Below are 25,000 nucleotides of genomic sequence, written 5' to 3'. Positions count from 1 at the left end.
TGCACACCTAGCCTTGTATTATCCAAACGCCCTGAAACCTGCAAACTTTGACCTCTGAGACAGCAGTATGGTCTCCATTAAGGCTGCACGATTAATTTTATTCAGAATTAAATCGCTATATAGCATTGTGGATTACAAACCGTAAAAGCGTTTTATAAAACAGCCAGTATTCAGCGCTTCAGTCAGCGCTGTGTGATCAGGTGGCGCCCTCTAATGGCACATGTTCAGCAGTGAAGCAATATAAGATGATGTTTATCATATTACGATTCAAATCGTCCTGCCGGACAGCGAAAGACACATTTGATTGGTCCCGGTTTCCTTCTCTTTCCCCCTGTGCAAAACATAGCTGAATGTCAAACCATACTTTCCTTTCGAACACTGATTAAAACTGACTGGAACTACCTGTGCATAAAACGGTTTTAACGCATGCATTCCAGCCAATCAGAATCAAGTGTTCAAATAGACCATGGTATAATTGAGATATAATAGTGCGTTCACTTCATGTCGGAGTTACGAGCTTCTGACTTGTAAAAAGCTTTAACTTCTTTGTAGAACTTGTACGAATGCATGTTTTGCTGCATGTGTGTGAACTGCAGGGGCAAATTAGTACAGGTGCAGCAAGAGGAGGGGGAGTAAAAATGTGCATGTGTGTGTTGTGACTGCTCTGCTTTTAACTCATCTGTTTCTGGTCTGATGCAGTAAACACTCTCTCTTTTCCTCCTTCAGAATACACAGACTTTCCTTTCTATTGATCACATAATAAATTATACCTTAAATCGTGTGTCTTGTTCTAGAGAGGTGTGCTGTTACTTTACTAAGAGACCATACATTGCTATTTTCACCTGAGGGTTTGATAAAATGGCTGGGGAGGGGGGGGACCCCATAGACTTACATTAACCCTTTAGGGTGTTTTTTAAAAATGTCCTGTTTCAGTGGCATAACCAAAATTAAAGGCTTATAACTTAGGAGGGTTAAGTGTTTGGTATCATTGTAAATACAACTTTCAAATTTTTTTATGATATATGTTATTCTGAGACTCTCTCTGAGGCCTAAGAAACTGCAATAAATGTACTTTTATTTTTCTGATTTGACATTTTATATCTCTGGATGTAAATAGTGTGGCTCCGAAAAACTGCTTTTGTTTTGTTCTCAATCATGTCAACTGTATCTGATAAAAAAATGTATGTTGATACGACAAAGCAATCAAAAGTTATAGCATTACAAAAATAATTTATCATAGTGTCCAAAAGCCTCTCCAAACAAATAAAACATAATAATTGTCCATAAGAACTAATTACACATGCAAACACAATGAGTAAAGGTTTGCATAGCGTGCAGACATGATTTTAGTAATGAGATTTCACAGAATGAGTTTCATTCTGTGTCATTTGAGTCATCATTGAGTCTGTGTCATGTATTTGGCGCCATCTCCTGGTGGCCATATGTAACATTGTGCTTCATGTGGATTATCTAATGATCTATGCATCCGATTACCGTGTGTGTGGGCTCGTTTGAAAGATAATCACCTATGTGACTTTGTGTTCAGTTTATAAATGAAAACGCGGAATATAAGCAACACCAACATAATTGTCAAAGATATATTCTAAGCTGTTACTCACTATATTTTTGTCTGTGAGTAAAACAAATAGGCTATTTGATATACTGTATATATATATATATATATATATATACACACTATATTGCCAAAAGTATTCGCTCATCTGCCTTTAGACGCATATGAAATTAAGTGACATCCCATTCTTAATCCATAGGGTTTAATATGACGTCGGCCCACCCTTTGCAGCTATAACAGCTTCAACTCTCTTCTGGGAAGGCTTTCCACAAGGTTTAGGAGTGTGTTTATGGGAATTTTTGACCATTCTTCCAGAAGCGCATTTGTGAGGTCAGACACCGATGTTGGATGAGAAGGCCTGGCTCGCAGTCTTCGCTCTAATTCATCCCAAAGGTGCTCTATCGGGTTGAGGTCAGGACTCTGTGCAGGCCAGTCAAGTTCTTCCACACCAAACTCGCTCATCCATGTCTTTATGGACCTTGCTTTGTGCACTGGTGCGCAGTCATGTTGGAACAGGAAGGGGCCATCCCCAAACTGTTCCCACAAAGTTGGGAGCATGGAATTGTCCAAAATCTCTTGGTATGCTGAAGAATTCAGAGTTCCTTTCACTGGAACTAAGGGGCCAAGCCCAGCTCCTGAAAAACAACCCCACACCATAATCCCCCTCCACCAAACTTCACAGTTGGCACAATGCAGTCAGACAAGTACCGTTCTCCTGGCAACCGCCAAACCCAGACTCGTCCATCAGATTGCCAGATGGAGAAGCGTGATTCGTCACTCAAGAGAACGCATCTCCACTGCTCTAGAGTCCAGTGACGGCGTGCTTTACACCACTGCATCCGACGCTTTGCATTGCACTTGGTGATGTATGGCTTGGATGCAGCTGCTCGGCCATGGAAACCCATGAAGCTCTCTACGCACTGTTCTTGATCTAATCTGAAGGCCACATGAACTTTGGAGGTCTGTAGCGATTGACTCTGCAGAAAGTTGGTGACCTCTGCGCACTATGCGCCTCAGCATCCGCTGACCCCGCTCTGTCATTTTACGTGGCCTACAACTTCGTGGCTGAGTTGCTGTCATTCCCAATCGCTTCCACTTTGTTATAATACCACTGACAGTTGACTGTGGAATATTTAGTAGCGAGGAAATTTCACGACTGGACTTGTTGCACAGGTGGCATCCTATCACAGTACCACGCTGGAATCCACTGAGCTCCTGAGAGCGGCCCATTCTTTCACAAATGTTTGTAGAAGCAGTCTGCATGCCTAGGTGCTTCATTTTATACACCTGTGACCATGGAAGTGATTAGAACACCTGAATTCAATTATTTGGATGGGTGAGCGAATACTTTTGGCAATATAGTGTATATATATATATATATATATTATTTTTTTTTTTTTACTGTAAATCACAAAATAAATCCTTGTAATGTCCTTGACTGGGCATTTGCACCACCACAACAAAATATGAATTTCCTTATTTTCTGCTGTGTAATTAAGAAACAATGTTAATTTATATGATTATTAATAATTTTATTACATATTAGTTGTAATGGTTGTAATGGTTTAAAAATAGACGATCACTGAAAAAACAATATCCATCCACCGCTAATCTGAATAGCTCTTTTAGAGGTACGGAGGGGGTGGGTAATCCTAAAGTAACGATACTTCCGATATTGATGTTGTATTGAGAATTATCGATCTATTTATTTTTTTGAAATAGTGATTTTATTACGTATTTAATTACCATGAAAAGTAATGTAAATCATAAGCTTCGAAGTGGAAAATTTTTTTGTTGTCACATAATATACTTTCTTTAGCACAAATGCACCTAGCAATCACACAGAACACCCTAGCAACCAATAAACAACCAATATGATCACGTGGGGAGTCGGCATGTTGCTTCCAAATGGTCCAGTACCATGGCATCATCCCCGTCATGCCGGGTTCAGATGTGTTTAACTTCTCCTGTGGCACGACTAGAAGTGAGTTGCATCTTGTATTGAAACCAGGAAGTAATCGCATTGGCATGATGAGTGATGACAGTGGTTTGGAGGTTACAGTTTCCCTTAATTTTCCCTTTAAGATGACATATTTTACTCCACTGTCGTTTAGGTTTAGGGTTGGGGTTAGGGAGTAGACTTAATATAATATGCATTCCTCTTCACTTTACTACATCCTTTACAGCTTAAAACAACTTGCTTTACAACTCGCTTTTGGCGCCCCTCTGTGGGCATTTCACCTGGAAACTGGAGCTCAAAGGTGTCCGTTAAAAATAAAGATGTTCAAAAACACTTCTCACTTCAGCCACTGGGGGCAGTGCTTCGAGTTTCTAGACGACTTCAGCTGAATAAAAGTCAACCTACTGTTTCTGAATTCAATGTGAGTTCAGTCTGTAGCAACATGCTGAAAAACCTGCGATTCAATGTCAATGGACAGGTGCTTCAGTACAGGAGAAGAAAATGTCTGTTATTGTAGTCACAGCCTGATCTCATTCACAGACCCTGTGTGTGTGTGTGTGTGTGTGTGTGTGTGGTGTTTCATGGGAAGTTAAGTAGCACAGCTGTTCTAAAGTCTCTTGGTCTCCATAAAACTCCACAAACTCCCCCTCAAAACCCTGCCAGAGGTTTCTCTTTCAGAGCTCATGATACTTAATGGAGTTCTCAGTCACAATTTTTTCAAGTATTAACATTGACTACGTTTAAATGGACACCAGAAAGCAGCTTATTGCAAGAAAGTTCCCGTTTACATATACTGTATAAGCGGTGTACTATTTACTCCTGTATACATGCGGATCGGTCAGTAAGCAGCTTTCTCCACAACATAATTTCCCTCGACACTTGTGTAAATAATAATCTTTGTATCTGAGGAAGACTTCACTATTTTATTCTACGTTGCTTCGCTTTATTTCCAGATATTCCAGAGTTGTTGCTGTGTTTGTTTTCTTAACTATCTATCGCGACCTGCAGCGGAATTGCGCTGCAATAGTGGGGTTTCCCTCTTACTTCAAACTCTGGGATTCCCCCAACGTACAAGCGCATATACTGGGACCGTTGATATTTTACATTGGTGTGTATAAATGGAATAGTTTATATGCTTTGTGTGTATGGTGAATTCTTTCTGCTTTGTTGACCTGTTGTTGGGCTTCATCCTATGACGTTTGTTTTCCGGTCTGTTCACGTACATGCGCACTCCTTAAGAAACCTGTTAGAACGTCGCTTATGCATTTACATGACCACATAAGCCAAGTTTTCCGGGAGAAACCTGAATGTGTTAAACCGTTTACTCTTCATCCCTTAATCGGGGTTAGGAAATCTGCGTTCTCGTTTTCATGATGTTTCAGAATGCCGCTTTCTGCAAAAATCCCATTTTCTTAAGTGCATGTAAATGTGGTCTTTGTCTCAGATGTTTTTCCGAAAATGTAAATGGACACAAACGAGTCAACTGTTGTCATACAGAGTTCATATTGAGAACTTTCGATCGCAGGTAATCTGAGCACAGTTTGAGATCTCTCGAGGAGACACGTGTGAGATTACTGGAGACCTTTTCTCAAGAAAAACATCTGATAAGCACAGGGGCGTGTCCAGATGGGGGGCATGGGGTGGACCTGGTCCCCACTAGAATGTGATTGGCCACCCCCTAGAACTGTGATTGGTCATTTCACAAGTCGGAGACGGGCCTTCAATAAAACCAGGTAGAACCTAGTATAAATAACCCTCAGATATTTATAGTTTAGTTTTTAGTTGATTATATTAGTATAACATTAAAAGCCACAATATATGTGTTTTTATTTTTTTTTAGTTATTTCGCCTATCGGGACTTTTATTTTGAAGTGCAATTCCTTTGAAGAACGGGAGAGTGAATAGAAGAGGAGAGAGCATTCAGCACACCCATATACTGTACATAACAGTTAATGAGCCACAGTGTAGTTAAAGGAGTTGTAAAGTGGAAAATTGCCCAAATAGTGCCCATTTTTTTAATTTTGATCTAGTACCCACTGTTGCACTTGTGTATGTGGTTGAGTGACAATAAAGGGATTTGATTTGATTTGACCTAGTTGATAAGGGCACGAGGTCAGTAGTTTATTTTATGTGTTTATATTTTTATTTTATACTTCAGTTCAGTGCTTGAAGTGAAGAAGCCAGTTCTATCCCAACTATTCAAAAACTGTAATGCAATAAACCTCCGCCTATTTCACCTTCTTATTCTGGCCAAGAACTGGCCATTCATTCAGATATGAAATGTCGGGGTACTTTCCCACGTGACGTTTTAGGGTGTGTATAACATCGATGTGTGCATCATAAGTATTTTTTTTAAACATGCAGGGATATCTAGTGTACTTAAAACTATCTGCCTATAATCATGTTGGAGTTACAATTAAATTAATACACCTATCAATTTCTATTAAAAGCAGAATGAGTCTTCATAGGAAAGAGATCAGGAAAAACAATATATATATATATTTTAAAGCACTGTTTAATTAATCTAATTGCCTTTGGCAGTCCCAATATATGGCTAAATTGAGGAACAAAACTGAAATCCATGCTCATTCTTTATGTGTAGGCCTATGATAAGATTAAGAAATATCTTCAATATCTTCTTTATTGTCTCGAAATAAAACAATAGCCTACTTGATAGTATTACGTCATGCTACACCACAGTAGTGTCACCACTTCAACCTGGGTAGCTCAGTGGTAAAGACGCTGACTATCACCCCTGGAGTTCGCTAGTTCGAATTCAGGGCGTGCTGAGTGACTCCAGCCAGGTCTCCTAAGCAACCAAATTGGCCCAGTTGCTAGGGAGGGTAGAGTCACATGGGGTAACCTCCTCGTTATCACTATAATGTGGTTCATTCTCAGTGGGGCGTGTGGTGAGTTGTGCGTGGATGCCGCGGTGGATGGCATGAAGTCTCCACACATGCTACGTCTCCGTGGCAACGCGCTCAACAAGCCACGTGATAAGATGCACAGGTTGACGATCTCAGACGCGGAGGCAACTGGGATTCATCCTCCGCCACCCGGACTGAGGTGAATCACTACGCCACCACAAGGACTTAAAAGCACACTGGGAATTGACAAAAAAAAAGGGGGAAAATCCAAAAAAGAAAAAAAGAACTACTGTGTTTATATTAGCAGTGTCCATAACATGTATGCAGTTTAAAGAGACACTACATATATAAAAAGTTATACTGAAAAATACAAAATGTAAAAAATAAATGCTATTTGGAGTCTTCTGTGTTTTGCTGTATTAACATTTAATAACAGTTAATCAATTATTTAGGTAAGTAACATTTGACTATTAAAAAACTCTGAAAATGTACATATATTATTATTATTATTATTACTAATATCAGGGATATTGAGTTACACTTCATGTCACCCTTGAATGAGTCTGTGCCCCACACGGGCCACCCCTGTCAAAAAAGTCTGGACACGCCACTGGAGAAGTAGGAGAAGTCTCCATTTGATGTCTTTGCTGTCCTTGAGAAACAAGTGAGATATTAATGAGATCTCATTAGTGCTTTCTCAACGTTGTATTTATGATATGGTTAGGGTTAAATAGGGTTAGGGTTAGGGGTTTAATGGTGGTATTGTGGTTTGTAAAGTATGTAATTGTGTGTTTGTACACCTGTCCGGCTTCACTTTCTTATTCCAGCTCAATATTCCCATCCAGGATGTTCCCAACGTTCCTGCTGCTCATTACAGCACAGTTTTCCGGATGGGAACGCTCTGCTGTTTGAAAGTGTTGTGTGATGATGTCATCAATGATCCACTGCAGCTGTTCGCCTCTCATTTGCAGTAAATTATCATGTTGCAACACTTTAGAGACACGGCAGACTTTTCCTGGGAAAATGAGCTGTTTGATTCCTGATCATGGAATATGTTTTTGCGATAACCACAGTTATTTACTGCGTCTTCCAACTGTTTGAATTCACTTCATGCAAAGACACAATCTTGTCTCAACGACTCTTTCACTGTGAAAATCATTTTCTTAATCAGAATTTTTGTCTTGTTTTCCGGTAAAAACATTCCAAGCATCCTATTAAATGATTTTTGCAGTGATATACTGTATGTGCTATTCTAAAGGTTACTGTCCTGTACTCACGTACGGTGTGTGTTTGTGTGTTTCAGGTATACGCCCCGTCTGCAAGCACTGCCGATTATAACCGTGATTCACCGGGTTACCCCTCATCAAAAGCACCGGGCAGCAGCTTTCACAGTTCTTTATTCATGCCAGGTAAAACACACCCGAGTTACACTAAGTAAAGAAAAATGGTATCACTTTACACTTTACGGAGGTTGAATTTGTTGACATTAATAAATGCATTAGGTTTCATGAGCGAACAGTATTTTTAAACCAATATTAATTAATCTTGTAAAAATTGTGAGTAGTTCATAATCCACTACCTAATGTTAAAGGTGCTGTAAACGATTTTTTCATTGAAAGTTATGCAAAAAATTCCCTGAACGATATGAATGAAACAAGTGTCCTGAGATATCTCACCGGTCTCTGTGACAGCTCTAGACTCTGTAAACAGAAAACAAAAATATGTCCGCGGTCTCTGACGCTTTCTGTCTGTCAATCATTTTGTGTGTTCTCACAGTATTGTAGTTGCAGCGAATTATTGAGGCTTAATGCCATTTTTATGTCATGTTGCTCATAAGAGATGTCAGTTGAGGGCGCTATTTTGCTGCTGTTGTTTTTAACAGACGTTTCTGCGCGTGTCGGTCTCAATAAAGCTCGTTTGGTATCTTTGGAGGGCGGAATTTTGGAAAGAGGGGACGTGGCTAATCCAACGGCTCAGATTGACAGCTTGTGGAAAATCGCTTACAGCACCTTTAATACAACTTTTCATAAAAAAAAAAAAAAAAAATCAAATGTATGTTGGCATTAGCCAAGAATAATAAGTGCTGTGAACGTTTTGGTTATTGTTAGTTCATGTTAACTAATACAAACTTATTTTTAAAGTCTTACCAGGACAATAATTCAGTAGTGTGGGGTTAATTATTTCACTTATTCCATGGTTACAACACATACATGTCTATATAATGTGTTTATATCAAGACATTTTTCAGCTTTTCACCCCTAACGCGCTCTTGTTTGCGGAACTACTTTTGTACGCCACTGATTCACCATCTTGCTTAGAAACATCCCAAGTTACAGAAGTGTTTGGAAAGAGCATGTTGAATTAAAATGAAACTGTAATGAGGTCAACAAACCTGAAAACTACTTTTTAGTCGTGCAGTCGGTGTGTCAACCAATCAGAATGAACCATGTGCACTAGAGCAATTGTGAGGGTTTGTACTGTTTCATAAACTAAATCATAATCTAAATCTCTGTCAGACGGTCATCATAGTGCAGATCCATGGAGCTCGTCCGGCACTATGAATCAGCCCGGATTCAACAGCATGCTGGGAAACTCCACGCACAGCGCTCAGAACAGCAGTTACTGCGGCATTCACCCACACGACAGACTCGTGAGTGGATTCATCACTTTGTAAAGATTTCAATGTGTTGTGTTTTGTGTCTACGTCATGTTTTCGTCAATGATCTTGGTATGACAAGTCTAAAGGTGTACTATAACTCTCTCTCTCTTTGTGTGTATTTCAGAGTTACCCGTCTCATTCGTCGGCTGAGATTAACCCCAGTCTTCCCCCCATGTCCAGTTTCCATCGCAGCGGCGGGACGAATCACTACAGCGCGGCATCCTGCTCAGCCACGACTAATGGAACGGACAGCGTCATGGGTGAGTCTGGAGGCACAATCGCTCACACGCTAGTGAAACCACAAGATTAGGGCTTTTCACTGTACATATATTTGTTTTTAGAAAAAACATCAAACTGATCAAATAACCATGTACCATGTGTCATATGTTGTTGGAAAGCTCTCAAAAAGTAGAATACAACCAGCCTATTTGTTTTACGCACAGACAAATATATAGCGAGTAACAGCTAAGTATATTTTGTGTTTTGCTTATATGCCGCATTTTTCTTATAACTTCACGAAAAATGAACGGAACATAAAATATCACATGCCATTAGAGGAGGTGATTATCTTTCAAACGAGTCCACACACAAGGTAATCAGATGCATAGATCATTAGATAATCCACATGAAGCACAATGTTACATATGGCCACCAGGAGATGGCGCCAAATACATGACACAGACTCAATGATGACTCAAATGACACAGAATGAAACTCATTCTGTGAAATCTCATTACTAAAATCATGTCTGCATGCTATGCAAACCTTTAGTCATTGTTGTGTTTGCATGTTTAATTAGTTCTTATGTACAATTATTATGTTTTATTTGTTTGGAAAGGCTTTTGGACACTAGGATAAATTATTTTTGTAATGTTGTAACCTTTGATTGCTTTGTCGTATCAACACAACATTTTTCTCAGATACAGCTGACATGATTGGGAACAAAACAAAAGCAGTTTTTCAGAGCCATCTTATTTACACCCAGAGATATAAAATGTCAAATAAGAAATAAATAATAAATAAACTGATTTTTCAGTAGATTCTTAAACTGAGAGTCTCAGAATTTATCATAATAGATATAATTTTTTTTTTTTTTTTACATTTTCTTTACAATGATACCAAACGCTTGACCCTCCTTGTTTTTTTGTTTTTATTTTTTTTTTAGTCTTTTTTAAGTCTTTCATTTTGGGTTTGCCACTGAAACAGGAAATCTTAAACACCTTCAGAACTTAAAGGGTTAACTGACTCATTCTCTCATATTATAAACTAAAGTGGAGTGAAACCTGATGGATGGATAGATGGAGCGATGGATGGATGGCTAGATGGATAAGAGTGGAAAGCTAAGATATCTCTCTCTGTTGTGTTTCAGCAAATCGAGCATCGAGCGGAGCAGGAAGCAGTTCGCAGACGGGAGACGCATTAGGAAAGGCCCTGGCTTCAGTGAGTTAGAAGGCCTCAATTAGGCCCTAAAAAAACTACATACAGCGTTAAAATAACTGTACAAATATTCTAAAACAATATAAAGTGGCATTTGCAACACATTTAACTCCACACAAACTTTTTTGTTTTGAATTTGTGAAACATTTCAGGAAATAATCTAGGGAGGGACTTGATTGTATCCGGTGGGATTTGATTGGATGGTAAAAATGTGAAGGAATATTCCAGGTTCAATACAAGTTGAGTTCAATGGACAGCATTTGTGGCATAATGTTGATTACCACAAAAAAAATAAAAAATAATTTGGACTTGTCCCTCCTTTTCTTTAAAAAAGGCACTTGCAATGGAAGTCAATGGCGTTTATGGTTAACAGAGTGGTAAAACATGATATAACTTTTCACAGAAAAAGTTAAAATCATAGTAAAATCATGTTAACACACATATTATGTGTCTATACTTTTGAAACAGTGAGTATTTTAATGTTTACAGATTGACCCCATTGACTTCCATTGTAAGTGTCTCACTGGAACACACATTTGTGCTGGATGAGTCGAAATACATTTTTGTGGTAATCAACATTGTGCCACAAATGCTGCTGATTGAGCTTAACTTGTATTGAACCCGGAATATTCCTTTAATATTATGTTTCCCCGCCCAAAACGGCCTTGATTACATCAGCAGAAAAGGAAAGTTGTTTCAGAGGTGGAGAAAGATACATTTACATTTTGATGAATTATGCACAATAAGACTCGAGACATTTATTAAGAAAGTAAATAAAATCCATTTTGGTTTCATGTTGACTCTAAAAGAAAACAACCCAGCCAGCAAAATCTTTCCACAACATGGGAATGACAAATCACATACACACACATAAACACGTGTTCATTCCTGTGGGGAGTTTCAATGAACATGTTTAAACATTCATTTGAAGCATTATGATGTTGTGTGCATTCATGACTGCCTGATTGTTGTTATTTTAGATCTATTCCCCCGACCACACCAATAACAGCTTCTCATCAAACCCCTCCACCCCTGTGGGATCACCCCCCTCGCTCACAGGTAAGGCATTTTGTGTGGGTTTATGCTCGACAGATTTTTAAGCACATTGCATTTATGTTAGTCATCTGATTACACTATAGTTCCTGCTAAACTGCATACTTACTGTATACTGACTACTATTATTTAAAAAATAGTATGTGAAACAATACGCATCATGCCACATTGTTTTCATGTGACCTCATTATGTTGTCAGGGTTCCCACGAGTCCTGGAAAATTTTGCAATGCATTTTTCCAGTCATGGAAAATTAGAAAAATACCAAAATGTCCTGGAAAATATTTAAGTATAATAAAACTGTTTGATTGTATAGCTAACATGGTTTTTGTTGCATGTACAAAAACATTGTAACGATCGGGACTCGGGATAGGTGTCAAATACAGTACAAATACAAATAGTTTTGTCACTGCCGGCGGCTACACGTTGTGAAACAACGTCAACGGTTGACCGTCATGAACGAAGCTCTGTGTCGTGTACATTCTTTGCTCATCTGCTGTCATCTCTGCTTTGCGCCGATGAAATAGTGCAAGTATTGATACAGTAAAAAAATACGATTCTTCAACTTGTAGACAATTTTGGAAAATGAGTTCACAAACCGAGGTGGTAGCATGGCAATGCGGCCTTTAAGGCGAGCGTACATGGTGCGATTTTCGGCGATTGTCGTGCGAGCTCCCGACCGATTTTTTCCAGTCGGGAGAGATCGCATGGAAATCATTGGTGCTCGTGCTTTAGACAGTTTTAAAAATTATCGGGAGGTCGTGAGCTGCTCGTAAGCCGCTCGGCTCACATCGTGTGAGAGGAATTACGAGCGGAGCCGAGCGGCTTACGACCTCCCGATAATTTTTAAAACTGTCTAAAAAAATTGGCCACTGTCGGCTTGAATTCATGAGGTGTGTGTGGTTGAACGAGCCAATTTGACGATCTACCTGAAGATGACCAATCAGTAGAAGGTGATACAGCTCACATGATCAATGAAAACTGTGTGTTCATGAAGCTTTTTCACATTTGGAGAAAATGGTCGTGTTAAAACTGTGTTTCTCCCATATTATTCACGAGCACATCACTGGATATGATTCTACAGAAATGCCATGCTGTTCTCTGCTCTTCAAACAAATCATTTGCCATACAGGTTGCGCTAGAAAACAATCTTTATCAGTCTGACGGAAAAAGTTGTAAAATTTCCATCATGGTCTATTTTTATTCGTCATACTTGCATTCGTTTCAGTGTTAGGGCGACATTTAGGCAGGTATAGCATGTGTTATAATTGTATATACACGATAGTGGATATGTGAGAGACATTTTTCAAATCCCCAAGCACGAGTCTGGTGATACCAAGGACTTCTAGGTTGAAAGTTCAACCTGTCAATCAACCACAGCGCTAAAACAAGATTTACAGTGTGGCTTTAAAGCTCATTTACATGGACAAGACTTCTAGTCGTCCAACAACCAACTAGTCAGATAGTGGGATCGACTACTAACATTTCTATTTTTTAGTGGTGGTAGTTTTAATGGCAGACGCAATTCTCAGATTAATTGAGAGACGCCACTTCTTTTACTTTACAATGAGGCTAACGGAGCCTAATTATACTTTAATTGGTTCCTTAACACAGACTAGTCGACTAGTCACAACCCATTGACTAGTCGATTATGAAAACTGGTAGTTTTGCACATCCCTAATTTGAAAGCCCAAATAAGCATATTAAAATGGCATGTCCTAGTGTGATTATTAAACTTTAAACTCCAGATTATTATGGAGTGGTGGTGGCATAGTGGACTAAAGCACTGAACTGGTAATCAGAAGGTTGCTGGTTTGATCCCCACAGCCATCACCATTGTGTCCTTGAGCAAGGCACTTAACTCCAGGTTGCTCCAGGGGGATTGTCCCTGTAATAAGGGCACTGTAAGTCGCTTTGGATAAAAGTGTCTGCCAAATGCATAAATGTAAACTGTAAAAGGCTGCGATTTAATTAAATATATTATCTGCATGTGCTGCACGCTTCAAAATGAATGTGTGTAATGAATTATTGAATGGTTAAAAAATAACCATTCAATAACCACAATATACAGTATATCATGACCTCTTGTGTGTTTTTGCTTAAAAATTACACCCATTGGGCACATAATATCCTGGAAAACTGTGCTTTGAAAAGAGTGGGAAGCCTGATTGTTTTATACAGGATATCTCTGAAATAAATAGTTATTTTGCTTTTTTTTTTATTATTACGTTTTGTGTAAAAATGTCTTTGGCAGTCTGACCAAGTAATTAGTCCAGAAGGAGATGTGGTTGGTAAAACTGTGGTAAATACTACTTGCTGTTCATTCATCACGCTGGAAATTGAAGGTCAAGTTTATCTGTCTGAACGTTCCCGAGGAAACTCACGGCTATTGAGTCGAAAAGCTTTTCATATTTTGATTATCTTGTACCATACGTTGCTAAATGCACTTCAGGCTGTCGTGATTAGAGTATTATCAAGTCATTAAGAGATTCCATAGAGAACGACAACCACCTAATTGGTATTTATCAAAGTGCCAAAGTTATTAGACCGAAAGCCATTAAAACGTGAAACTGCAAATTAATATTTAAACTTAAAGATGTGAGGTAACTAAGGAACTAATTTAATAATTTTCTCATTGACGACGGCGCGGATACATGCGAAATGTATTTGCACATAAATGCGGTGGTAATTATATGCTAATCAGCATTTGAAAATTAGGTTTAATAACACAGGGAACCGTGTGAAATGCTTGTTTCTGTAAATAATTACAATTTAAAAAAACACACAACATAATTAGCCGTAATGTACTTAATGAGAGGATGGCGCGGACGCAGACAGGTGAAGACCCACCAGCTGATGAGCTTTACGCCTTTAGATCTCAGCTAGGCTTATGTAAAGAATACCACAAAGGAAAACAGAACAACAAAGAGGAAGACAGAATTATTTATTCCACCAAGTGAATGACGGTTAATTGGCCTGGTTTGAGTGCTGGGTAAGCTTGATAAAAACAAAGACTTGAATGCTTGGCCATACTTCACTTGCGTTATTGTGGCAGTAACAAACCTCCTGGCTCAAGGGGGCGATAGAGTTTCCTTCAAATGTTTGCACCATTAAACCAAATGTGTTATTATTCAGTTAGCAAACTATGACACAATTATACTTACTTGCTTTAAAACTAAACACAATTGCTCAGTGAGATTCTCTTCAAACTGTTGCTCCTTCATGACCTGAAAAGAGAAAACTGACCGTAGTAGAAGCAGCTAATGCGAATGTCTGTTATAGCTGGAGTTAAAAGAAGAAACTCTTGCTGGGCAAGTTAGTTAAAGTTAATTAAACTGTCTACTTGTTTATAGCTAGCTTGTGGCAACACAAAGTGACAATGAGTGTTAATCATTCACATTTGTTTTCTCGTTTTTTTGATTCAGGCTCAGCTTGTCGTGATCCATATATCTGAACATCTGTTTCTACAATCAGTACCTGATGTCAATGATTCTTCAATGATCATGTTTTTAATTTCATCCCTCTAGCTGCTAGTTCAGCCGTTTGGTCGAGAAACGGTCAGGGAGCATCATCCCCGAGTTACGAGCCGCCGCTGCACTCGCTGGTAAGAGATACTGACCTGATAATCCAACAAAATTCTCAATTTTTGTAAGGTCTACTAAGGCAATGGGAAATCACACAAATGAACAGTTGACATTATTGTATTTAAGATAATTTATGGAAACACAGTAATAGTCTTAAATGAATCCTTCAGTAAAGCATACCATATGTTTGCATAAAGTTTAGTGTTTTCTCTTTTTCATTGTGTAGCAGAGTCGTATCGAGGACAGGTTGGAGCGATTGGATGACGCGATTCACGTGTTGCGCAGTCATGCAGTCGGCCCGTCCACAGCGATGCCCGGCGCTCATGCAGACATGCACGGACTGATGAATCCCTCACACTCTCATAACGGGGCGATGAGTGGCCTGAGCGGTGGGTACAGCTCAGCACTGCTGCCCGGCAACAGACACTCGCTCATGGTAAGAACTGCGGTGAAAAACCATGACCTCTGACCTCTCTCAGGACACATGGCCTGGAATGATGATGATAAATCAAGTCAGATACCTTTCTTTCTCTCTCTCAAGTGCCATTAAGCTGCTTTTTCTGGTGGATACATTATATAAAGTGTATTTATACTGATCTGTTGTATCTATTAGTTTTCTTTTTAAAACTAATCCCTTCGCAGTTTGAGTCTGATAGCCCTAGAACTGATTGGTAAGAAGTTGTGAAATTTGGCACACTTATTGGGACGAGTCTTAATATTACTGGTACCAGTTCCTCTAGCGCCACTAACATTTCAAAGTTACACTTATTTTTCTGCTTAGATATTTCAAACCCAATGGCCTTGAAACAAATTAGATACCCCTCTATTTGAATTTGATCACGAAAGCTTTTTCTACAGTTTTAATCAGATCTTCACCAAATTTGGGTCAGATCATTTTTTTCATAACTCTAATTCCAATTTGAGTCTTATTTGGTAAAACTATTTGGTTAAAAGTTGTGAAGTTTGGCACACTTATTGGGACGGGTCTGAACATTTCTGGTGCCAATTTTGGGGTCTCTATCTCAGTTCCTCTAGTGCCACCAATAGGTCAAAGTTGCACTTATGTTTCTGTTTATGACTTATATACCAAAACTTTGAACAAACAGGATTTTCCTCTGTTCCAAATTTTAATGTATTTTTAGAATTTGTCCCACAGTTTTAATCAGATCTTCTCCAAATTTGTGTCAGATCATTTTTGTATAACTCTAATTCCTTCGCAATTGGAGTTTGACCGACCATAGAACTGTTTGGTAAAATGTTTTGAAGTTTGGCACACTTATTGGTACAGGTCTTATCATTCCTGGTGCCAATTTTAATGTTTCTGGCTCAGTTCCTCTAGTGCCACCAATAGTTCAAATTTACACTTATTTTTCTGCATATATCTTTCAAACTGGATGGCCTGGAAAAAAAATAGATTTCCCTCTGTTTTAATTTTTATCTAGAAAACTTGTCCTTAAGTTTTAATCAGATCCTCTCCAAATTTGGTTCAGAAGATTGTTTTTTTATAACTGTAATTCCAATTGTAGTCTCACAGCCCATAGAACCATTTGGTAAAAAGTCGTGAAGTTTGGTACACTTATTAGGACAGGTCTGAACATTACTGGTGCCAATTTCGGGGTCTCTGTCTCAGTTCTTCTAGCGCCACCATTAGTTCAAAGTTGCACTTATTTTTCTGTTTATAACTAATGAACCAAAACTATGAACAAACTAGATTTTCCTCTGTTCCAAATTTTAATGTATTTTTAGAATTTGTCCTACAGTTTTAATCAGATCTTCTCCAAATTTGGGTCAGATAATTTTTCAATACTCCAATTCCTTCGCAATTGGACAGCCCATATAGCCTTTTGGTAAAATGTTGTGAAGTTTGGCACACTTATTGGGACAGGTCTTAACATTCCTGGTACCAGTTTTGATGTCTCTAGCTCATTCCTCTAGTGCCACCAACATTTCAAAGTTGTTTTTATGCAGAAAAGTAGTCGACAAAATTGGCGGGTCCTTGTTTACCTTTTGACTTTCTTTCTTTTTGACTTTTGGTAGATGTTTGGCAGAACGTTACTGATGTGCTAGGCCTTATAATTTCTGTTTGGATTGATGTTTTTTTCTGTATGCGTCTGCTGCTGGACACTTGTTATTGGGTCAGGTCAGAGGATTGTGGGTAGCGGTGTTGACTGTATCATACGAGCTGCTCGACAGAGAAATAACTTAAGACAGGAAATAACAGAGAGAGCGGGGGGAGACTTTAAACATCAAGCATGAAGCTGGTAATATTTTCCATATTTAAAGTTTTTTTTTAAGACTTGAAACAATCCATAAAGCTTCAAACAGCTGGAGAGAATAAAGAGACAGCAGGAGAGAAAGAGTATAAAGGGCTGATGTTTCTCTGATACTCACACTTTACACACAAACAAAAGCATTTCTTTGCTCATATCTGCTGAGCAACTTTATCCCAGAATGCACAGTTTACAACTTTTAACCTAGATTTCAAAAAATAAATCTAGAACATGAGATAACCACCCAGGGGCTGGATTCACAAAAATGTTCTTAAGAAAAAAATTAAGAATAAAAAGACAGGCTTTGACATTGTCTGATCAGCCTGCTCATTGAGTTGCCTTGTCTAATAGCCTACAAGAAATTCAATACTTCAACACTGGCAAATTGTAACAATAAATGTATCTTTTAACTTTTTTTTTTTTTTAATAGCAAGCACCTCGCGGTCATTTTATAAATGTAAAGTGCATGAGATGTGTTATTTTAATGATATTAACTGTCATAGGAGAATTTACTTGCTGTTAACCATTTGATAACTTTTAATTTGACATGGAGGAAAAGAAAAGAAACAAAAACTTTAGTAGACAAGAGGTTTTTGTTGGGGAAATTACTGCAAGGAAAAAGTTCTCCTTGGGAAGCTTGAAAATATATCACGTCAGAAATTAAGAGGTGGGTAAATGGGAAAGGGTGGCGGAGGCTGTCTGCGCTGTGCCCAACTCCGATAGGGATGTGGATGGGGGGTGAAAAAGAAAGTCTCAGCTTTCTAATGTTATAATTATTATGTTTCTATGAGCTCTAAAGATCACAGAGAGAGAGCGCTATATTCAGCGCATCCATTAGCATGATTGGTCACCACATTAAGAAGCTTCAAAACAACATTTATTGTTTGAATTTGGTGATAAAATTTACATGGTTTACAAGCTGAAAATAAAAATATCATTAATCACAAAACAGTCAGAAATGTGTTTTGGTCTTAAATCACATTTCTGCATAAACAGCCCATTGTGACTTCAGACTCAACATGATAGAACGCATCACATTTAAAACAAGCCAGTTAATTCATTAAACATCGTACCTTTTAGAATTTAAGACAAGTGTGAGGTTATCCTAACTTTAAGATGTCATTTACCACGATTTATAAGAAAAAATTTTTCCGAGAATTTGGATGCTTCTCAAGTTTTTTCTTCAGAACAATCTTTAGAAAAAAGATAAGAACTTCCTTAAGAAGTTTTTTAGGGAATATTTTTTCTTAAGTTAGAAACTAAGAAGAAAATGTTGGTTAAGAAGAATTTTATTCTTTAGAACGTTTCGTGAATCCGGCCCCAGGACACCCTAGCAATGGTATAGCAACCACACACAACACCTTCATGTCAGAGAGTTTTGCATGGACAAACACCACCGATATTTATTTCTAAATGATGTTTTTAAACTTGATTTTCAAAGTTGTTGGTGTAATGAGGTTCCTCTCATGAAGAAACACTTAGGGTTAGCTCTGCTCAATGTCTCAGTGATGGCCGTGTTTATTTTTTTACTGACAACACAAGTGTGTGTGTGTGTGTGTGTGTGTGTGTTTGTGTGATTCCATTGTGGTGGTGCTGATATTTGCCTTTACACCCCACTAACTTTAATTAGTGCATTTAAAGTAATAGTTCACCCAAAAATCTAAATTCTGTCATTGTTTACTCATGTTGTTCCAACCCAGTATGACTTTCTTTCTTCTGTGGGACACAAAGGGAGAAATTGTGGTCAGTGATGTCATACAATGGCAGTTTATGGTGACCACCTCTTCAAGCTTCAAAAGAACACAAAAGTATAATTCAGAAGTCTAATAAATTATTCATGAGACTCATGATTGTTATGAAAGTATACGATAAGATTTGGTGAGAAACAAACTGAAATCTAATTTCTCACCAAATCTTATCGTATACTTTCATAACAATCATGAGTCTCATGAATAATTGATTAGACTTCTGAATTATACTTTTGTGTTCTTTTGAAGCTTGAAGAGGTAGTCACCATAAACTGCCATTGTATGACATCACTGACCACAATTTCTCCCTTTGTGTTCAGAAAAAGAAAGAAAGTCATATGGGGTTATAACAACACAGGGGTGAGTAAACAATGACTGAATTTTTATTTTTGGGTGAACTGTCCCTTTAACACATGAACGCACATGTGATTACATTTCAATTTGAAACAGGAAGTTAGGATTTTGCCTTGAATGTGTGTGTGCACTGTACTCCGCCGGGGGATGTAGATGTCTCCTCTCTCTCTCTCTCTCTCTCTCTCTCTCTCTCTCTCTCTCTCTTTCTGGAGAAACAGCTGGCTCAAATTTGCTGCTGTGTTTTGCTATAAGTCTGTAGTCTGTGGACACAGAACTGAGCTCATGGAGAAAACAGGTGCTCACATGATGAGAGAGAGCTACTCGAAACTAACACACACACACACACACACACACACTTAGAATAGTCTGGAAGTCTGCAAAAATATACATGTTCAAAAAAGCATACTACCTGTACTATTTCTAATTCTGTATTTTTCTGTATATAAGGTGTATTTATACTGATCTGTTGTATCTATTCGTTTTCTTTTTAAAACTAATCCCTTCGCAGTTTGAGTCTGGCACACTTATTGGGACGAGTCTTAATATTACTGCGACCAATTTTGGGGTCTCTATCTCAGTTCCTCTAGCACCACTAACATTTCAAAGTTACACTTATTTGTCTGCTTAGATATTTCAAACCCAATGGCCTTGAAACAAATTAGATACCCCTCTATTTGAATGTGATCACGAAAGCTTTTTCTACAGTTTTAATCAGATCTTCACCAAATTTGGGTCAGATAATTTTTTTATAACTCCAATTCCAATTGTAGTCTCACAGCCCATAGAACAGTTTGGTAAAAAGTTGTGAAGTTTGGTACACTTATTAGGATGGGTCTCAACATTACTGGTGCCAATTTTTGGGTCTCTGTCTCAATTCTTCTAGCGCCACCATTAGTTTAAAGTTGCACTTATTTTTCTGTTTATAACTAACGATACAAAACTATGAACAAACTAGATTTTCCTCTGTTTCAAATTTGATCAAAAAGTTTCTTTTAGAATTTGTCCTACAGTTTTAATCAGATCTTCCCCAAAGTTGTGAAGTTTGGCACACTTATTGGGACGAGTCTTAACATTACTGGTACCAATCTCTGTGTCTCTAGCTCAGTTCCTCTAGCGCCACCAACAGTTCAAAATTACCCAAAGGTTTCTGCTTGTGTCTTTCAAACCAAGCGTACTACCTGTACTATTTCTTCAGTATGCAGTATGTGTGCACAGTATGTGAGTTTTCTGTATGCATGGAATAACCAGAAGACCTATATTACATTTGCCAAAATATCTTCCATTTCCACACTGGAAATTATTTTTGACATCTCTTTCTTGACTCATTTGATCAGATGCTAAAAGTTGAGACATTTTTATAGAAAATTAAATAGAAACATGCTAAATAACTGTATTTCTGAGATAACTGGATGCCACTCATTGAATTATTATAAAAAATAACTTAATGAGGTTATGTAACTACAGTATAGCATACTACTGTTTGAAACATTTAGCATTGCATGCTGCACACTATTTCACATACTATTTTCAAAAGACGCTAGTCAGTATAACAGTGTTTCCTGCACTGTTTCAGCAGAGTTTAGTATGTAGATACCGTTCGGACCAATTATAAGTGGGCAAAAACACAATTCTTCAGGAAACTCTGCTGTCTGTATACTAGGCAGTAGGGCTGGGTATTGATGCAGATTTCCCGATCTGATTTCGATTCACAAGCTCTCGATTAGATTCCATTCTAGATTCGATATCGATTCATATGGGAACATTTGTGTTATAACATCCATTTTGTTTACATAGAAAACAAACTCTCTCTCAGCTAATGCTGTTAATTATAAAGGAACCTTCTAGACTAGGTACAATTTGAAAATATTAATTTTACAAATTATATTTTATCGTTAGTTTTTCATCAAATTGGTAACATTTTAGCTTTTGAAAAATGTTCAAATTCAGTCTATTCCATCAATTAATGTCTATAAATTTCAAATATTATGTTGCATATATATTTTTGTTACATTTTTATTGTTTACTTGCATAATTTGTACTATATACAATTATTTACATTGATACATTGCTAATTCACAACTTTTTATTTTCAAATGCAATTATTAATTGAATCAAGCAAAATATTAGTTAAAAAAAAAAAAAAAAAAAGGCCTAGTAACAAAATATATTATACATGTATTAATGTATGAGTTTTCTTATTGGCAAAGTCACCATAACATTTCTGAAATGAGAAGAGTGCCAGGTTGTTTGGTCTAGGTAGTTTTAGAAAATGCTAACTGATATTTACACAGGGCCCAAAATTAACTTAAAATTAGGGCTGGCCTCGTTATTGTAACAGGTTTACAGAATCTAGGTATATTTTGGTTACAGTATCCATTTAACTTAAATATAAAATAAAGTAATAAATTAGCTCATGCTGTTAATTATGAAGGGTCCTTCTAGGGAACCCTCTAGGTACAATTTGAAAATATTACTTTTACCATTATGTCCATTTTTCATCATAATGGTTGCATTTTAGCTTTTGAAAAATGGTAAAATTAATTATATTCCATCAATAAATATTGAAACTGCTTTTATTACTTTGCATATATATTTGTTACATGATTATTGGTTACATGCATAAATTGTTCCCTTTACAATGATTTACATAGATACTCAGAACACATGCTAAATCGGTACTGTCTCTTTAAATAGACAATGCCATATGCGCACAACGACGGGTGATTTTGTTCCTCACGTATGCTTTTGTTGGCTTAATGTGAGGAAAATTTCACATGTATCTCATGGAGTTCTGGAAAAATATAACAGTTAGGCATCATAGATAAACATCTGATGGTAAATTTTGCAAGTAAAATAAGTTTATACAGTAAATGCCAAGGGTTAATTTTGGACCATGTTTACATGAACATCAAACAAATATTCACCTAAGTAGCTACGTTGACATGTATGGCTCACTTTTCTTCTGTAAAGAACTCATAAATGTCTGCTACCTCCCGCTCTTTCTCTGCTCCTTTTTTCTATTGAATGTCCGATGTTGGATTCATTTCTGTAGATACTTTAGCGGATTAAGCAAATTACATCATGACGTATACTTAATTTGGACCGTGTGCCGCTGATGGACCAGACCACTTTCACTTTTGTTGAGGGTGGTGGGGGTCTTTAACATGGGGGGATGACAAGGTAGATTATAGGCAAACTCCCATTTTTACAGGTGGAAAACAGAGTCTTGCGACGTTTTATTCCAACCAATAGCGTGTTATTACTATATAAATAACAAATGATAATATAATGGCATATCAATGACACCTTTCTGTGGGCCCCCCTCCAGTGAGGGCACCTGTTACTCAGGTCCATCATTACCCGTGGTCCAACGCCCCTGCTCCTATGGTATTGAAAAATAGCACCTCCCTTTTGTATTCGCGGTCATTTTTGACCGGAAGGGTCAGATGTGTAACACTTATTTTTTTATGATGATAATGATACCATTTCTTCTTCCCTGAAGTGAGAACAATAAAATGATGCATTTCTTTTGGGATTTTATGCTATTTTGATCTTATTTACATGTACATTTCTAAATGTTCCCATTAATTTGCATATACAAATAAGCTAATTTAAATAAATAAATAAATAAATAAAATAAAATTCAGAACCTAGACTTCTATAAGTTGATACATGAAGAAAATATGAGAATGTGACATGAATTGGAGGCAGATTGCTGCCATCTGGTGAATAAAATATAAATAACATGAGTTGAACACCATGTCATGCCAGTAACAGCCAGTAGATGACTGTAGACACATACTGTGTAGTCTGATGACTTGTTGTAACCTAATTTAATATTTTATCACAAGACATGCATTTGGTTATATATTTAGACATTATCAAACTATTATTTGTCAAAGTTTAGCATTTTAAAATTGATTTGAAAGTGTCAGTTTTTGCTGTTAATGTCATTGTGTTTGCAATCAAACCTGACCATGGTGTTACAAAGAGAAGACACAGAATAAGCATTTTTCTACCAATAATTTATTTCAAACATAAAAATGTAATAACTCAAAATAAATGCATAATAATGTGAAAATGAACATCAAGAAACAGAAATGAACTGCAAAATTCAGAAAATTAGAGTATAAAACAAAAGAATCCGATTAAACATTTTGCAATTTCAGACTTTCTTTAGTAAAATTTTTTACAAACGTGTGTGTGTGTGTGTTTGTGTGTGTGTGTGTGTGTGTGTGTGTGTGTTTGTGTGTGTGTGTGTGTGTGTGTGTGTGTGTGTGTGTGTGTGTGTGTGTGTGTGTGTGTGTGTGTGTGTTTGTGTGTGTGAGTGTGTCAGATTACTGTCATCAGCTGGAAAACAACAGATGACTTGTAATGCCAACAATGGCTGTAGAGCTCCACTTATTGATGCCCTGGTTCTGTGTGTGTGTGTGTGTGTGTGTGTGTGTGTGTGTGTGTGTGTGTGTGTGTCGCGCATCTCACCCCTTCATTTCTGAGTGTGTGTGTGTTTAGAATTATGACTGATTTATTCTTTTTGTGACAAATGTAAAAAAAAGCTCTGTGTTATAGTCTCACCATTTAAATTGTGTGTGTGTGTGTGTGTGTGTGTGTGTGTGTAAGTGTGTTTGTGTGTGAGTGGGTGTATATGTTTTGCACTGAGGATGTTTTAGAGTCTCACCCTGTAATTTATGTCTGTTTTTTCTGCATTGTGGCTGATTTATTGATTGTATTTGACAGATAAAAAAACCCCAAATTGCTCTGTTTTTTTGGTCTTTCCCATTCATTTTCAAATGTCGGTCAATTTTGACCGTGAATACCAAAGGTGTCTGGGGTTTTTTTTAAGACCACTTAGACCTATCGAATCAAGCCCATTTTTTTTTTCTTTTTTTACGTTCAGATGGCAAATGGAGGAAAATTAACCAAGTCTTGTACTGCTCAGATAAAGGAAATCATTTTTATTAAATGAGGAACAATTATTTTAGACAAAAACGACCAAATACCATCAGAGAGTTAACGTATTACCCAGTGCATTGTCTTTCCCCTTAGACTTCCATTGTAAGTGCATTACTGTGAATGGGATTTTAGTTTTTGGCATACTGTAAGAGCTGAAATGAATGTGGATAGCTCTTGACAGAATCCTGTGAGAAATATATTTTGATGTCAGACTTTGGTATCTTGGCAGATCTGAGCACAGTTTGAGACCCTGTTGAGATCTCGTCTGAAACTCTAGAGGAGACACATGTGAGATTACTGGAGTCTTTTTCTCTTCTTCTTCAGCAAAAGTCTCTAAACTCGGTCTTGGAGAAACAAATGAGATATAAACGATCTCATTTGTGATTTTTCTTTCCTACGGCTGTGTTTGCTCACTAAACCAGTGTAGGGAGAATTATTTTCCTTTCTCAACACACACAGGTGACGTTTTATAGCCGAGTTTCTCTCAGGCTCAGAAGATTGTGTTTTGGGCCACAGAGATGTATAAACACCCGACCATGAGTA

General features: G+C 37.6%; 1 protein-coding gene across 9 annotated transcripts in view; it reads left to right on the top strand.

Annotated features, from left to right (window-relative positions):
- The window catches only part of LOC127429242 (transcription factor 4-like), a 213,726-nt gene that overhangs the window by 162,930 nt on the left and 25,796 nt on the right, over positions 1-25,000 (top strand). For 8 of the 9 annotated variants that reach the window (XM_051678159.1, XM_051678160.1, XM_051678158.1 and 5 more), the window contains 7 exons: positions 7,704-7,809; positions 8,917-9,050; positions 9,184-9,319; positions 10,429-10,499; positions 11,477-11,555; positions 15,076-15,152; positions 15,359-15,568. In XM_051678159.1, the coding sequence (XP_051534119.1) occupies positions 7,704-7,809; positions 8,917-9,050; positions 9,184-9,319; positions 10,429-10,499; positions 11,477-11,555; positions 15,076-15,152; positions 15,359-15,568 (813 nt within the window). The remainder of the gene's footprint in view (positions 1-7,703; positions 7,810-8,916; positions 9,051-9,183; positions 9,320-10,428; positions 10,500-11,476; positions 11,556-15,075; positions 15,153-15,358; positions 15,569-25,000) is intronic. The other variant, XM_051678156.1, reaches the window with a different exon arrangement.

The sequence above is a fragment of the Myxocyprinus asiaticus genome, chromosome 38, assembly GCF_019703515.2.
Source record: "Myxocyprinus asiaticus isolate MX2 ecotype Aquarium Trade chromosome 38, UBuf_Myxa_2, whole genome shotgun sequence".
Taxonomy (NCBI): Eukaryota; Metazoa; Chordata; class Actinopteri; order Cypriniformes; family Catostomidae; genus Myxocyprinus; species Myxocyprinus asiaticus.
The sequence above is the reverse complement of the archived record's forward strand: the minus strand, read 5'-3'. Positions and strand labels throughout refer to the sequence as shown.